This window comes from Lissotriton vulgaris, chromosome 1_2 (assembly GCF_964263255.1).
Source record: "Lissotriton vulgaris chromosome 1_2, aLisVul1.2, whole genome shotgun sequence".
In the NCBI taxonomy this organism is placed as follows: Eukaryota; Metazoa; Chordata; class Amphibia; order Caudata; family Salamandridae; genus Lissotriton; species Lissotriton vulgaris.
This window is the reverse complement of record NC_141686.1, coordinates 143,529,557-143,545,729: the sequence shown is the minus strand read 5'-3', so window position 1 is coordinate 143,545,729 and position 16,173 is coordinate 143,529,557. Positions and strand designations below refer to the sequence as shown.

The window sequence follows — 16,173 nt, the reverse complement described above, 5'->3', positions numbered from 1 at the left end:
ACATTTTTATGCCTTAAGCGGGACCACGCTTGCATACAACTACAATAACACCTTGAGGGGATTGTTATTGCTTCATTAGAAGATCATCATGGAGAGCTAGTACACGATCAGAGCGGGGATTATTGCCACCTTCAATAATCTGGCTGACAGCAAAGCCCCAGGAACAGACAGCCTAATGATAGAGTTTTATAGATCTTTTTGTAATATTCTAGCGTTCTGCCCTACAGTGAAGCACCACTGAAAAGGGGATACTTCCACCACTGCTTAGGGAAACAAATATGAAAACATTGCCCAAGCCTGGCTAGGATGCTGCGAGATACCAGTCCTACAGGCCTCTTCATCTAATAAACATCAATAGAAAAATGCTAGCTAAGATAATTGAAAAAGAGATCATGATGCAGATGGAAGCCAAAGCAGAGCCCAGGTCTTTTTATATGCCAAGAAAGCCTTTGATTCCTTGGAGTGGCCTTATTTTATAGTGGTCCTTCGGCATGTTAATGTGGGGGCACACATGCTGAGATTGCTGAGATTGATTTACCTGTAACTTAAGGATCCTTTAGCCAGAACCACAGTCCTCTTTTATATCGGACCCTCTTCCCAGTTCCAATGAGAGTAGGCAGGGATGCCCGCTCTGTTGTGTGTGGTAGCCATTGAGCTCCTGGCCTACTGGCTAAGAGAACAGCACGGGCATCGAGGACTGGTGTTTCAGTCAGGGAAGTATTAGCATTCATGCTTGCAAATGATACCCTGTTTTTCCAGTGATTCACCTTTTTAGGTCTTACCTGAGACAGCGCAGGCACTGTCTCTTCGAGACATGTAGTAAGTGGTTTTTAAAAGTGCCACCAGAGGCTTTTGCTGGCCTACAGCTTGCGTTAGCGAGCTTGTGCACGTGCACAGCTGCCATCTGTGTTTTTATTGCTGTAATCAGACTCCTCTGCTTGCACTGCTCACCTCCCTTTTCCCCCTCCCTCCTATTCAGCTACATTTGTGTCTTCTAGCTTTGAATCATGCTCCTCTGCTCGCACTCCCCCTCCCTTCTCCCCTCCTCCTCATCAGTTTCATTTGTGTCTTCTATCACTGTGAATGCTCCTGCTTCCACCAGGCACACACACCACCAGCCGTCAGTGCATGCTTCCACCAAGCATACACACACCACCAGCAGTCAGTGCACGCTTTCTCCGGGCACACGCACTAACAGCTGTCATTGCACGCTTTCACCAGGCACTCACACCACCAGCCGTCAGTCCACGCTTCCACCAGGCAAACACACCACCAGCTGTCAGTGCACGCTTCCACCTGGCACACACATCACTAGCCGTCAGTGCACGCTTCCACCGGGCATACACACCACCAGCCGTCAGTGTGCGCTTCCACCGGGCACACACACCACCAGCCGTCAGTGCACACTTCCACCAGGCACACACACCACCAGCCATCAGTACACGCTTCCACCAGGCACACACACCATCAGCCGTCAGTGCATGCTTCCATCAGGCACACACCACCAGCCGTCGGTACATCCTTCCACCAGGCACACACACAACCAGCCATCAGTGCAGGCTTCCATCAGGCACACACACCACCAGCCGTCGGTGCATGCTTTCACTGGGCATACACACCACCAGCTGTCAGTGCACGCTTCCACTAGGCACACACACTACCAGCCGTCAGTGCACGCTTCCACCAGGCACACACACCACCAGCCATCAGTGCACGCTTTCACCAGGCACACACACTACCAGCCGTCAGTGCACGCTTCCACCAGGCACACACACCACCAGCCGTCAGTGCACGCTTTCACCAGGCCCACACACCATCAGCCAACAGTGCACGCTTCTACCAGGCACACACACCACCAGCCGTCAGTGCATGCTTCTACCAGGCACACACCACCAGCCTTCGGTGCACGCTTCCACCAGGCACACACACTACCAGGTGTCAGTGCACGCTTCCACCAGGCACACACACAATCAGACATCAGTGCACGCTTCCACCTGGCACACGCACAATCAGACATCAGTGCACGCTTCCATCAGGCACACACACCACCAGCCGTCAGTGCACACTTTCACCAGGCACACACCCTACCAACCGTCACACACTACCAGCCTTCGGTGCACGTTTCCACCAGGCCCACACCACCAGCCGTCAGTGCTCTCTTTCACCGGGCACATGCACCACCAGCTGTCATCGCACGCTTTCACCAGGCACACACACCACCAGCTGTCAGTGCACGCTTCTAACAGGCACACACACCACCAGCCGTCAGTGCATGCTTTAACCAGGCACACACACCACCAGCCATCAGTACATAAGTATTTAATGAGCAATCAATGAATGCACGCTTCCACCAGGCACACACACCACCAACCGTCAGTGCACACTTCCACCAGGCACACACACCACCAGCCGTCAGTGCACGCTTCCACCAAGCATACACACACCACCAGCAGTCAGTGCACGCTTTCTCCGGGCACACGCACTAACAGCTGTCATCGCACGCTTTCACCAGGCACTCACACCACCAGCCGTCAGTCCACGCTTCCACCAGGCAAACACACCACCAGCTGTCAGTGCACGCTTCCACCAGGCACACACATCACTAGCCGTCAGTGCACGCTTCCACCGGGCATACACACCACCAGCCGTCAGTGTGCGCTTCCACCGGGCACACACACCACCAGCCGTCAGTGCACACTTCCACCAGGCACACACACCACCAGCCATCAGTACACGCTTCCACCAGGCACACACACCATCAGCCGTCAGTGCATGCTTCCATCAGGCACACACCACCAGCCGTCGGTACATCCTCCCACCAGGCACACACACAACCAGCCATCAGTGCAGGCTTCCATCAGGCACACACATTACCAGCCGTCAGTGCACACTTTCACCAGGCACACACACTACCAGCCGTCAGTGCACGCTTCCACCAGGCACACACACCACCAGCCGTTGGTGCATGCTTTCACTGGGCATACACACCACCAGCTGTCAGTGCACGCTTCCACTAGGCACACACACTACCAGCCGTCAGTGCACGCTTCCACCAGGCACACACACCACCAGCCATCAGTGCACGCTTTCACCAGGCACACACACTACCAGCCGTCAGTGCACGCTTCCACCAGGCACACACACCACCAGCCGTCAGTGCACGCTTTCACCAGGCCCACACACCATCAGCCAACAGTGCACGCTTCTACCAGGCACACACACCACCAGCCGTCAGTGCATGCTTCTACCAGGCACACACCACCAGCCTTCGGTGCACGCTTCCACCAGGCACACACACTACCAGGTGTCAGTGCACGCTTCCACCAGGCACACACACAATCAGACATCAGTGCACGCTTCCACCTGGCACACGCACAATCAGACATCAGTGCACGCTTCCATCAGGCACACACACCACCAGCCGTCAGTGCACACTTTCACCAGGCACACACCCTACCAACCGTCACACACTACCAGCCTTCGGTGCACGTTTCCACCAGGCCCACACCACCAGCCGTCAGTGCTCTCTTTCACCGGGCACACGCACCACCAGCTGTCATCGCACGCTTTCACCAGGCACACACACCACCAGCTGTCAGTGCACGCTTCTAACAGGCACACACACCACCAGCCGTCAGTGCATGCTTTAACCAGGCACACACACCACCAGCCATCAGTACATAAGTATTTAATGAGCAATCAATGAATGCACGCTTCCACCAGGCACACACACCACCAACCGTCAGTGCACACTTCCACCAGGCACACACACCACCAGCCGTCAGTGCACGCTTTTACCAGGCACACACACCACCAGCCGTCAGTGCACGCTTCCACCAGGCACACACACCACCAGCCGCCAGTGCACTCTTTCACCAGGCACACACACCACCAGCCCTCAGTGCATAAGTATTTAATGAGCAATCAACGAATGGAAGAATTGTTAACATTTGAGTTGTGTGGGCTTTTTTGTCCCAATGCTCTCAACGTACGTTTAGATATATTAGGGAGTGCCTATTTATTTGCATGTGTGTAACATAATACTCTCTGTCGGAGTAACTCAATCAATTTTTTTTTGTATGTTCATACTCCTGTCTCTGTATATGTGTACAGATGCAGGAGCATTTCTGTCAATTTATTGATAGATGGATGATTGTAGACAGATGCATGTGCCTGTTCCTGTGCTGCAAGCATTGTTTTGAGGTTTTCATGCTCATTGTTTCTCTGTCCCAGTTTGCAGATATGAATTCCTCGAGAAATATATTTATAGTTGGATTTGCCATTTTCTCTGGACTTACTGTCCCCAACTGGGTGAATGAAAACGCGCGGGTCATGGAGACTGGTGAGTATAAAATAGTCATAGTGAAAATTAAATTAATAATAAAAATAATGACAATATTCTGTTATTTTTAAACTCAGCATTATTGTGTGGGGAAATAGTATCACCTGTATTGCCTGGAAGCTGGCAGGCTCTAGCATGAAGCACTAGTTAAAATTAACAGCATTACTATCTTTACTATTCATCAGCTGGCGGGTATACATTTTTGGGCAGATACTCAGCCGATCCCGTTTGATTTCTGCTGCATCTTCGGCTTTTTTATTCGTGTTTAATTGAATCTTACAGGTTTCATTGTGTATCCACACATCCAAAGTAAAGGTTCCCTTGACTTCTTTGTAGTACCTGCGCAGTGCGCAATCTAAAAACAGTACCTCACAATTATACCCCGGAGGAACACTTTGTAAGGAACTAACTGGGATTTGCATCACAACATGAGAATAATAAATACGAAAAACTTACCTTACCGGGTCCCGCGCTGCCTCCGTTCCGGGTTCCGCGCACGCATTTTCCTGGAACAGGAAGCATGCATCCTCCTTACCCTCCCCTAAGCCAATCATATTGCTGCAATGGCAGCGTCGTGATTGGTGCATACAGCGCCCAGCTGGGCGCTTGTAGGGAGGAAACTTCCTCTATGTATGATGCATGCAGCCTAAATAGAGAAAATGTAGGGTGCTCAAGAATGTTTTGGACGGCCCCAGAGGGCCAACCAAGCAGTCAGGACCCACAACAGTGGGCAAGCCACTTCTCCCGCATCAACCAGGCATACCCTCCTGCCAGCCCCCAACCAGGCATACTCTGCCTTCCGCTTTCTCGCATAGCGAGAAGCAAAACAATAAAATGGTATTTAAAATACAATTTTATGTTTCTTTCTGCTTCTCGCACTACGATAATGCGGTGCGGCGACGCTCCTCTGCCCTAATGAAGGAGCCGCCCCTAAGACAGTGTAATGGGAGCCGATATTGTGTGTCACACAGTGGCATTGTCTGAGTTGGCAGGTATTATGTCTGTAAGATATAGAAGACTCATCAGCCCCTAGTCGCATATTGCGGGGGTGAGGTAGGCGCGCAATGCCCATAGGGCTCAAAGGGCTTCAGGTCCCCTACCCCTCAACCCCCTGTCATGTGTGTCAGCCCGGGCAGAAACAGATTCCGGGGTGCACACACAGACAGTTTTTGAGCTGCTGGGGGCTGGCTGGTCTGGCGTCCGTCTTATTGCAGACGCATCCGAGTATTTCACAGGTCTTTAAAAGACCATTTACTTGTTTTTTTCATATTTATTTATTGAGAAAAAGAACTTAACAATACATAGAAACAAGAATATGTATACAATATTCCCCATATATGACCCCAGGTCACTCCCCACGCCGCTCGACCCCTCTGGGACCGGAGGGCTGACGAGGTTCGCCGCTGGTGTGCCCCGGGTTTCACATTCCTCTCAGTAACTTGTTGTTGCCCCTGTATTTGTCTATCTTTACTGATCTTATTTTTTGGAGTCTTGGTGCTCCCTGTGCGCCCCTGCCCCTCTGTGCCCCCCGCTCCCCGCTTCCCGCCGCTGCTCCCCCGCGGCCTGCCCCCTTTTTCCTTCTTTACCCCGCCCATTGGCCGCCCCGCTCCCGCCTCCCAGCTGCCCCTCCCTCCCACTTGGCCTCTCATGGAGGTCGCGCGGCGCAGGTGAGCGTGACCTGACCCCAGGTCACTCCCCACGCCGCTCAACTCCTCTGGGACCCGAGGGCTGATGAGGTTCGCCGCTGGTGTGCCCCGAGTTTCGCATTCCTCTCAGTAACTTGTTGTTGCCCCTGTATTTGTCTATCTTTACTGTTTCTTATTTTTTGGAGTCTTGGCGCTCCCTGTGCGCCCCTGCCCCTCTGGGCCCCCCCCCACTCCCCGCTTCCTGCCTCTGCTCCCCCGCAGCCCCGCCCCCTTTTTCCTTCTGTACCCCTGCCCAACCATTGGCCTCCCGATCCCGCCTCTCAGCTGCCCCCCTCCCTCCCATTTCGCCTCTTATGGAGGCTGCGCAGCGGACGCTCAAAGCGGGCGCGCCGCTGGTGTGCCAAAGGCACGCCAAAGGCAAGCCCACCTGCGCCCCTCCGCGCCTGGACCACACCCAGCGCTAGAACCCTGGCCCCAGCCGATGCCAGGGCTCCCGACTGAGATACAAGACCACCACCCTCATCGCACTCAACACCGGACGACCCGCCGCCTGCCACCGAGCCACCCCGAGGCACAACCACGGACCCTTCACCTGCCATGCCTGCAAATTCACCTGCCTCCGAACCTGCACCCCGCCCACAGAACACAGCAACAATAACAACAACCACCTCAAGTGCATCGTCTCAACATCCGCTCCATCCACAAACACGCCATCGAACTCTGGGAACTCCTTAATACAACAGCACCAGACGTCGCCTTCCTCACGGAAACCTGGATGAACACCTCCTCGGCCCCCGACATCATCAAAGCCATCCCAGATGGCTACAAAATCACCCGGTAGGACCGCGTCAACAAAACTGGAGGAGGAATCGCCATCATCTACAGGAACACCATCAGTGTCACGACCAACGCCGAAGACACACTCACTGCCGCCGAAAACCTACACTTCCAGATCCACTCCGACCCCCAGACCACCCACAGAGGAACGCTCATCTATAGACCCCCGGGCCCATGGACACAATTCAGGGAAACCATCGCTGACTTCATCAGCCCGCATTCCCTAGCCTCACCAGAGTACATCCTCCTAGGGCACCTGGAGAAAAACAGCGACACCAACACCTCCACCCTGCTCGACAACCTCGACAACCTCGGGCTCAAGCAACTGGTGGACACGCCCACCCACCTCGCTGGCCACACGCTCGACCCCGTCTTCTACGCCAGCAACCTTCAGCCACTCCACCGAACTACACTGGACCGACCACAGCTGCATCCACTCACCTTCAAGAAAAGCACATCCCACGACCACACGCTACAGATCCCCCGCAGATGCTGGAGCAAAGTCACCACAGACCAGCTGACCACATCGCTGAGCCAGAAACCACCTGTCGACACCCCTGACACCAACGACGCAGCACACAATCTCGCACAGTGGATTACCAACTGCGCCGACAACCTCCCTACACTGAAGAAACCCCCAGGCAAGACTAGCAACAGAAAAACCTCATGGTTCACAGACGCTCTCAAAATCGCAAAGAAATCATGCCTAACCCTCGAAAAAGCTTGGCGCCACAATAGGACATCAGAAAACATGACAGCCCTCAAGAGCGCCACCCGTGAATACAACCAGATGATCCGCACCACCAAAAGGACATCGAGCGGCTGGACAACAACACCCACAACAGCAAGGAACTCTTCAGCATAGTCAAAGAGCTCTCCAACCCCAGCGCCAGCAACAACGACTTCACACCGTCGCAAGACCTCTGCAACTCCCTCGCCACATTCTTCCACCGCAAGATCGCAGATATGCAAGACAGCTTCGGACCCCAGACTCGGCCTCCAACCACCAAACCAACGACCCCCACCACCAGCCTCAGCGCATGGACCCCCATCAGCACTGAAGACACCACCCACGTCATGAACACCATCACTCTGGCTCCCCCTCCGACCCATGCCCTTATCATATCTTCAACAAAGCTGACACCATCATCGCACCCCACCTCCGGAACGTCATCAACTGCTTCTTCACGTCAGCCACCTTCCCTGAAAGCTGGAAACACGCAGAAATCAATGCCCTTCTGAAGAAACCAACAGCGGACCCTAAAGACCTCAAGAACTTCCGCCCCATCTCTCTTCCCCCCTTCCCGGCTAAAGTCATCGAGAAGACCGTCAATAAACAGCTGACTGCATTCCTCGAAGCAAACAACTCGCTCGACCCATCCCAGTCCGGATTTCGAGACAACCACAGCACTGAGACCGCCCTCATCGCAGCCACCGATGACATCAGGACCCTGATGGACAACGGAGAGACAGACGCTCTCATCTTCCTGGACCTCTTGGCAGCCTTTGATACCGTCTGCCATCGCACCCTAATAACCCGCCTCTACAACACCGGGATCCAAGGAAAGGCCCTAGACTGGATCACATCATTCCTCTCGGACAGAACCCAGAGAGTCTGCCTCCCTCCCTTCCGCTCCGAGGCCACCAAGATCATCTGCAGCGTACCCCAAGGCTCCTCACTCAGCCCAACCCTCTTCAATATCGACGTAAGAGCCCCCTCGCCACCATCGCACACAAACACAACATCAACATCATCTCCTACGCCGACGACACCCAACTGATACTCTCCCTCACCAAAGACCCATTCACCGCCAAACCAACTTCCAGGATGGAATGAAAGAGGTCGCAGAATGGATGATTCACAGCCGTCTGATGCTCATCTCGGACAAGACAGAGGTTCTCATCCTCGGACAATCCCCATCCGCCTGGGACGACTCCTGGTGGCCCGCACCGACACCCACGGACCACTCACACAACCTTGGATTCATCCTGGACTCCTCCCTCACAATGACCAAGCAAGTCAACGCAGTCTCGTCCTCATGTTTCAACACCCTGCGCATGCTCCGAAAGATCTTCCGGTGGATCCCCACAGAAACCAGAAAGACGGTCACCCAGGCCCTCGTCACTAGCCGACTGTACTACAGGAACGCCCTATATGCAGGAACCACAGCCAAACTTCAGAAGCGCCTTCAGCGCATACAGAACGCCTCTGCACGACTCATCTTCGACATCCCTCACCAAAGCCATATATCCGCCCACCTGAGAAACCTGCCCTGGCTCCCCGTCAGCAAGAGGATCACTTTCAGGCTGCTCACCCATGCACACAAAGCGCTCCACAACATGGTCTCCGAATACCTCATCAACCGCCTCTTGTTCTACACCCCCACTCGCCAGCTCCGCTCCACCAGCCTCACCCTCGCCACCGTCCCACGGATTCGCAGAACCACCACCGGAGGAAGATCGTTCTCCTACCTGGCAGCCAAGACATGGAACTCCCTCCCCGTACACCTACGACTGACCCAGGACCAGCTCACCTTCAGGAAACACCTCAAGACCTGGTTATTCGAGCAATAGCGGCACCCCCCCCCCTTTCCCTACAGAGCCTTGAGACCCTCACGGGTGAGTAGCGCGCTCTACAAATGTTTTGATTGAAAGTAACAATAAACCATATATAATAATTAACAATAAGTAATAGATAAGTTATATAAAATTATAGAGCAAAGGAAGAAAATAATTTTAGTATATATATTAGAAAATAAATAATATAAGTTTTGTAGAGTAGAAAAAGGAAAAGGTAACAAAGAGAACCTAAATGAATACACAAACATTTGATAAATAATAAAGTATAAATATATGAAAATATATATAAATTAAATAAGTATTAGAATATAAGGCTATATCGTATGATAAGAGTGGAAAGAAAATAATTCAAGGTTTGTGAAGAAAGTGAGCCTAAACTTGCTGAAAAATGTCCTCTTGATCCTGTAATTTATAAATAAAACGTTCATGAGAAGCAGTTTGAATCATTGCTACCATCCATTCTTCCTGCGTAGGGGGACTAGATGATTTTCAATGTTGCAGGATAACACATTTTATTTGGTTGTTCCATTGCAGTTTGGGCTGCAGCCCTACAAAGACCTGTAGGAAATAAGATACAGCAGGAGTAGCCAACTTTTTGAACGATTGCAAGGCCTGTGAAACATGCAGGTTTCATAACATAAACAAAATGCAGACTGTACGGGATTTCGGTAATTGTACATATGATACGTCAATAGTGTGATGGGCTATCAAATATATAATAGGGAGTGGTCCGATCAGTGAAACTATGCATAGCTAATTGCTCTTATCAGGGGTCCGAGGATGGCAGGGGGGGTGGGAGATCTATCCCTCGATACATCGCCCATTGGGTCCAGAGTTTCCTATGTTTTTGGGGGCAGTCACGAGCTAAAAACACAGCAATTTCTGCCCCCATACATCTGTCTAGTTCGGTCTTCCATTTGCCTATAGTTGGGAGAGAAGTCCCCTTCCACGCTGGGCAATATCGCGCTTGGCAATAGTGAGGGCTAAGAACAATAAATGTTGGTTGTATTTATTTCCCCCAATGTCTTCTGTACTGTGTAGGAGGAAGAGTCGGGGGTTGTGTGGGAGTTCACATAATAGGAATATATATCCACTGCAGCAATACCCCCACAATACATAGAGTGTGCGCAGGTGTGGAGTGTGACCCTTATCGCTCCTCCGATCCAAAGAAATTTATTTTGTATGGCATTTACTTGCGCAAACCAGGATCGTGGGATGGCATAGGGGAAATTTTGTAGTCTGTATAGAATTCAGGCAGAGACACCATCTTAAAAATGCTCGATTGCCCAGACAGTGACAGTGGAAGACCATATTGTCGTTTCAATATTTAGACTTGTGATCAAAGGAGTAATATTATGTGCCCTGCAGGATACCGTTTTTAGCTGTGGAGAGTGCAGTATGTAAAAGACGATGTTGCAAAAGTGTAATAGTAATAAGACCATATTGTCGTTTCAATATTTAGACTTGTGATCAAAGGAGTAATATTATGTGCCCTGCAGGATACCGTTTTTAGCTGTGGAGAGTGCAGTATGTAAAAGACGATGTTGCAAAAGTGTAATAGTAATAAGACTTTGTAGCGACTGGATTTTCGGACCAGGTGGGATCAGCTCCTGAGAGCCTCTCTAACCCAGCCGGAACGTAATCACCTCCCTCCTCAGGACCATCTATCCAGGCACCTGGGTACCTACCTGAGGATGGGGAACTCGCAATATACAAGCTCATATCATCAGAAACACCACTAAATCTATAGGGATACTAAGAATACTCACTGATTACTAAGGACATCCATGCCCTACACCACACTCATACCTCATAGTCTCGCGACCACATGGGTCCAGACTAATCTACCCTGGGGCAGTTCTGATTATCTACCATTACACACTGATTCTCCTCAGTGCTCACTCGACACGCAATCTGGCGTGTCATACACACTGAGCTGCAGCCTCAGTGCTCACTCTCTTTCTATTATGTCCCCAATCCAGCGGGACTTACACACCAGTCTCCTACCTGGTGCTCACTCACTTACAATCCGATCTGCAATCCGGCAGATCTAGACACTGGTCTCCTTCCCAGTGCTCTCATTTACACACGATCTACAATCCGGCAGATCTAGACACTGGTCTCCTTCCCAGTGTTCTCATTAACGCCACTTACCAATGACGACCACTTTCCTATGAATACCTTCAGCTCTCTGTCTCTCTATGTTGGGAAGTCTCTCTCACTATTCACTAAGGGTTCGCTACTACAATAATATTATGGGATGGCCAAATTATTTGGCATAAACTTTATCCCTTAGTTGCAGGTCTCCTATCTCCCTAATTATTCAACTATCACTTACCTGATCAGGGGTAACATCTGTTCAAACAGTAATACCTGACTAGGAGACAAGGTTACCTCCACTGTATGGGGACAAAAGATATACACCACACTAGTTCACTAAGAACTGGAGTCTCTTTTGTTTTAACAATGATAAAATACACATACACAGATCAGCGGGGTCTCTATAACTAGCAGGAACTTTAACACACCGCTGAAAGAAAAGGATTAGACATACAATAGCCTAGGGAATAAGGACAAGATTAAGGGGTAAGTGTAAAAGAACGAGGTCACCTTGGGAGAATGAAGTCTTGCTCTAGCTGTCATCTGGGCTCCTCTCTCGTCTGTGTCTTGGCTCATCTCAGACTCTCTCTCTCCTGCACTCTTGGATAAACATCTGCGCTGATCACTTTGCACTGGATTTCTCTCCCCCACGGACTCTCTCCACCTTCCAACTTCAATCTAATGGTTTCTGCCGCTCTGATAACTGTTCATTCCACTAGCTTGTTCACTCTGTTTCAATGTTTCTGTGCCAATGTCCAATTAACTCCAGCTGCTCCCACAGGTTAATCCACGATATAACTTCAGTCTCTTCTAAAAGGCATTACTTCAGACTCCAGCTATTCACAACTCCTCCTGATAAGTAACTGCTTCTGACTGCTTCCTTCAGTTCCAGCTCACTGACTGTCTGTTTGTCTTCTCTCTGTTCCAAGCATTTTCTGTCTCTTCTCCTCCTGCAATTCCATTCCTCCAACTCCACCAATAGTCTCTGCTCCTCCAATTCAACTCACTGACTCCGCCTCTGCACTTCACTAATATAGAATGCTGTCTCCTCATGGAAAGTTCCAGCCAGCAGCTTCCTCCCACCGATCCCATGCACCAGGCTCCTTGCGCTAGACGCTCCCACAGTGACCAGCTGCTTGTTTCGTCTAGAGACCTGAGCCCAGAGACACTTCCTGATTAGATTCAGCTCTGGCCGGTTCTCTCCGGTTCGCTTAGGGCAAACAACAGCTCAAAACCAAAATATTACCTTTTCCCCTGAAGCCTCTCAGCTCCATCAAAATGGAGTCTGTCTAGTTCTGGACCTTGTAGGCCTAAGAAGAATGAAATAACCCTTAGCTCTGTCAGAGTACCTACATAAACCATACCAATGTGTAATATAAAGTCAGGACCACAGGATCCAACCTCTACTATAAGCAAAAATGACAGGCCAAAGCCAATAGGCAATAGATGGCCTCTTCTATGTCTGAAAGAAAGGGCCTAAAAGGGCCAACACAAGCTAGGAATACATATCCTAGATGTGAGCAAGATTAAAGTCTATATCACTGCCAACTAGGGCCAAAAAGCCTGTCAAGACAGACTTCTAAAATCATGTAATAAAATAATACAAGAGATAAGAGGAGTGTGAAGAGAAGGGATCATGGGCCATATGTATAAAAAAGAGTTTTGCGATTCTCAAATTGCGATTTTTAGCGAATCGCAATTAGAGAATCGCATAATGCAATGTATGTAGGATTTGCTAAAAAATGTGCAAATCCTACATATTCCTTATTTGCGAATCGTAAATTGAGATTCGCAAATATGGAATACCTTGCCATTCATTCCTATGAGCTAGGAGGCCCATAGGAATGAATGGGAAGACATTCGCAATTTGCAATTACCAATTAGAGAATCGCAAATTAAGAATGCAATTTCAAGGTTGCAAGGGTGCCAAAAGGGCACCCTGTTGCACCCCTGAAATATGTATGTGTGCACATTTTGCGCACATAAATGCCCTAAGGGCATGTATGTGCGACATATAGCTCTTTAAATTTTTTTTAAAAACGTGATTTTTTAAAGAAAATCGCAAATTACCGCCAACTTGAAGTTGGTGGTAATTTGCCATTCCTTAAGGCCAAATAGCAAATTTCTGGTGCTTTCAGAATTACATTTAAGGAATCGTAATTTGCAATTCCATAATTGCATTCGCAAAATAGAGAATCGCAAATTTTTCAATTCTGAGCTTTGCAATTCAATTTTGCAAAGCTCAAAAGGCTTTTTCCAATTCGCAAACTGGACGATTCTGAGAATCCGCCCATTTGCAAACGAGAAAAAGCCTTGCTACATATGGACCCAAATCCTTTAGTGTTTTCCCAATATATGCCCAAAAATTCTGCATGAAGGGCAGTCACAAAGTATATTGGGAAATTCACAGTTAACTCCAGTACACCTCCAACATTTAGAGTGAGGTAGAAGTCCTGCTATTTGTAATTTAAGAGGTGTCCAATGCCAATCATGTAGGATCTTAAAAAGGCAGAACTTCAAATGAGCCTCTCGGGTACCCTTTTCTAGGGCTTCTATCATATCTGACTAGTCACCGTCTTCAATAATAATTTGTAGACGGTCTTGCCATTTCTCTTGAAGAGCTTTAAGAAGTGGTTGTGAATATAGGTGGTGAATCAAGACACCATACAGTGCTGAAAATACCCCTTTATGTCGACCCCAAGTAAGAATGTAGTCTAAGATGGGTGAAGAATTCAGAGACCAGGGAGAAGAACGAAGATATCCTTTAAGACAGCACTGCAGTTATAAGTAACGTGTGAGCTGATGCGGCGGGAGATCAAACTCTTCACTAAGTGAAACAAAAGATTTTAGTTCTCCATTTAGGATAACTTGATCAATTGTGTGTATTACTCTTGATTTCCAACTTGACCATTGGAGTGCACAACCACTTATACAAATACTTTCATTACCCTAGGGTGGGGCTTTGAGGTGTAATCGGTGACCAACTAGGAGGATACAATGTGCATGTTGCCATGTTTGATAAGTAGCTTGCATTATTGGATGCGGGGGATAGGAACGTGGAAGACATAGTGGAGAAGTGTGGCTCAATGGTTAGAGCGGCAGACCCTGATGCAGAGGTCTAGCCCGGGACCAAGGTTCAATTCCCCGCCTCAGCGGGTCTTGGGCTCAAAAATTCCACGGACCTGATAATTCTCGCCTCTGTGCCTATTCTAATCATGGAGTCCCACTCTGCAACTCTGGGCAATAGCTTGCTTAATCTCCACAACGGCCCCCACAACGCTAAGGATGCCTGGCCTTCACCCTGTGGGTGCCCAGGAGTGGACGCCTCACAGGGAAAGCCAGGACGGGTTCCACAGCGGTATTCGTACAAGCGCCTTGAGACCCTTGCGGGTGAGTAGTGCGCTATACAAGTATCAATTTAGTCCATTAACACTATCGCTGCTAATGGTTTTTCCCTCCTGTGCTGAGGGTCAATGATTATGGGTGTGTTCATGACGAGCTCAGCTCATCATCAGCACAGCTCAACCGTGCCTCATGACGAGCTGAGCTCGTCATGAGCATCGAAGGGGTTAAGGAAATCTAGACCATTACTTCGATCAAGTATAGAATGTTCTGTTGTGATCCACTATGAAGGATCTGTTGCAGCCAGAAGTAAGTAAACTAGCTGTGAAAGATGTAAAGCTAAAAAGCTAAAGAATAATGTTCTAAGGATGGTAATCCCAAATGAGCCAATAAATTAGAAGCAGCTAGACGAGGCTTTGTAGATACCCAAACAAAAGATCGAATTCGGCATACACTCTGCGTAGTGTAGACAAGGGAACAAGAAGTGTGAGCATACCAAGTATATAGCTAAAGCGCGGTAAGGTAACTATCCTCACTGCTTGTACCCTTCCCCACATAGAGAGACCCATAAGAGACCATTTTGCAAAGTCAGTTTCCAAATATTTTAATTGGGAGGATTTCCAACAAAAGGGGAAACCATTAATTGATGCATTAGTGGTATCAGGACAAATCGGCAGAGCCTCACTTTTATCCCAGTTCACTTTGTAACCAGAATGAGTTGCAAAACCATCAATGATCTTAAATAAAGCTGGCAGAGAGTGAGGGAGATCTTTTAACAGGAGCAGAATATCTTCAGCATACAAGTATAATTTAGAAGTGCCTCCTGCTATATGTATACCTTGCACATGAGGTGAATGCCGAACGAGGGAAACAATTGGTTCAATTGCTAGTAAGAATAAAAGGGGGGAAAGAGGGCAACCTTGTCGGGTACCTCGCTTAATGGGAAAGGGATTGATAAAAATCCACCACAGTTGACTTGGGCTATAAGAGACGAACTTTAGAGATAAATTGGTCACCTAGGCCAAAACGTTTCATGGTTGCAAAAATATATTTCCAGTCAATGCGGTTGAATGCTTTTTCTGCATCCAATGAGAGAGCCAAAGCTCTATCATTGGATGCAGAATCTCCGTCATCTTATTTGCAGACCATAAAGTATAAGCCAGGGCACGGAGATGGTTCCTGGAAGAACGGCATGGGACAAAACCAACCTGTGACTGGTGTATGAGTGAGGGAATGACTTTACTTAAATGTGCCGCAAAAATACTACCGGTAGCTAAAATCTTTACATCACTGTTTATGAGGGAGATAGGTCAGTAACTGCTATAG

General features: G+C 49.2%; 1 protein-coding gene across 1 annotated transcript in view; it reads left to right on the top strand.

Moving 5' to 3' along the window:
• LOC147734707 (solute carrier family 23 member 1-like) overlaps window positions 1-16,173 on the top strand; it is a 474,929-nt gene that overhangs the window by 436,493 nt on the left and 22,263 nt on the right. Inside the window, exon 10 of the mRNA XM_086953611.1 lies at window positions 4,234-4,342. Coding sequence (XP_086809737.1) covers window positions 4,234-4,342 — 109 coding nt within the window. The remainder of the gene's footprint in view (window positions 1-4,233; window positions 4,343-16,173) is intronic.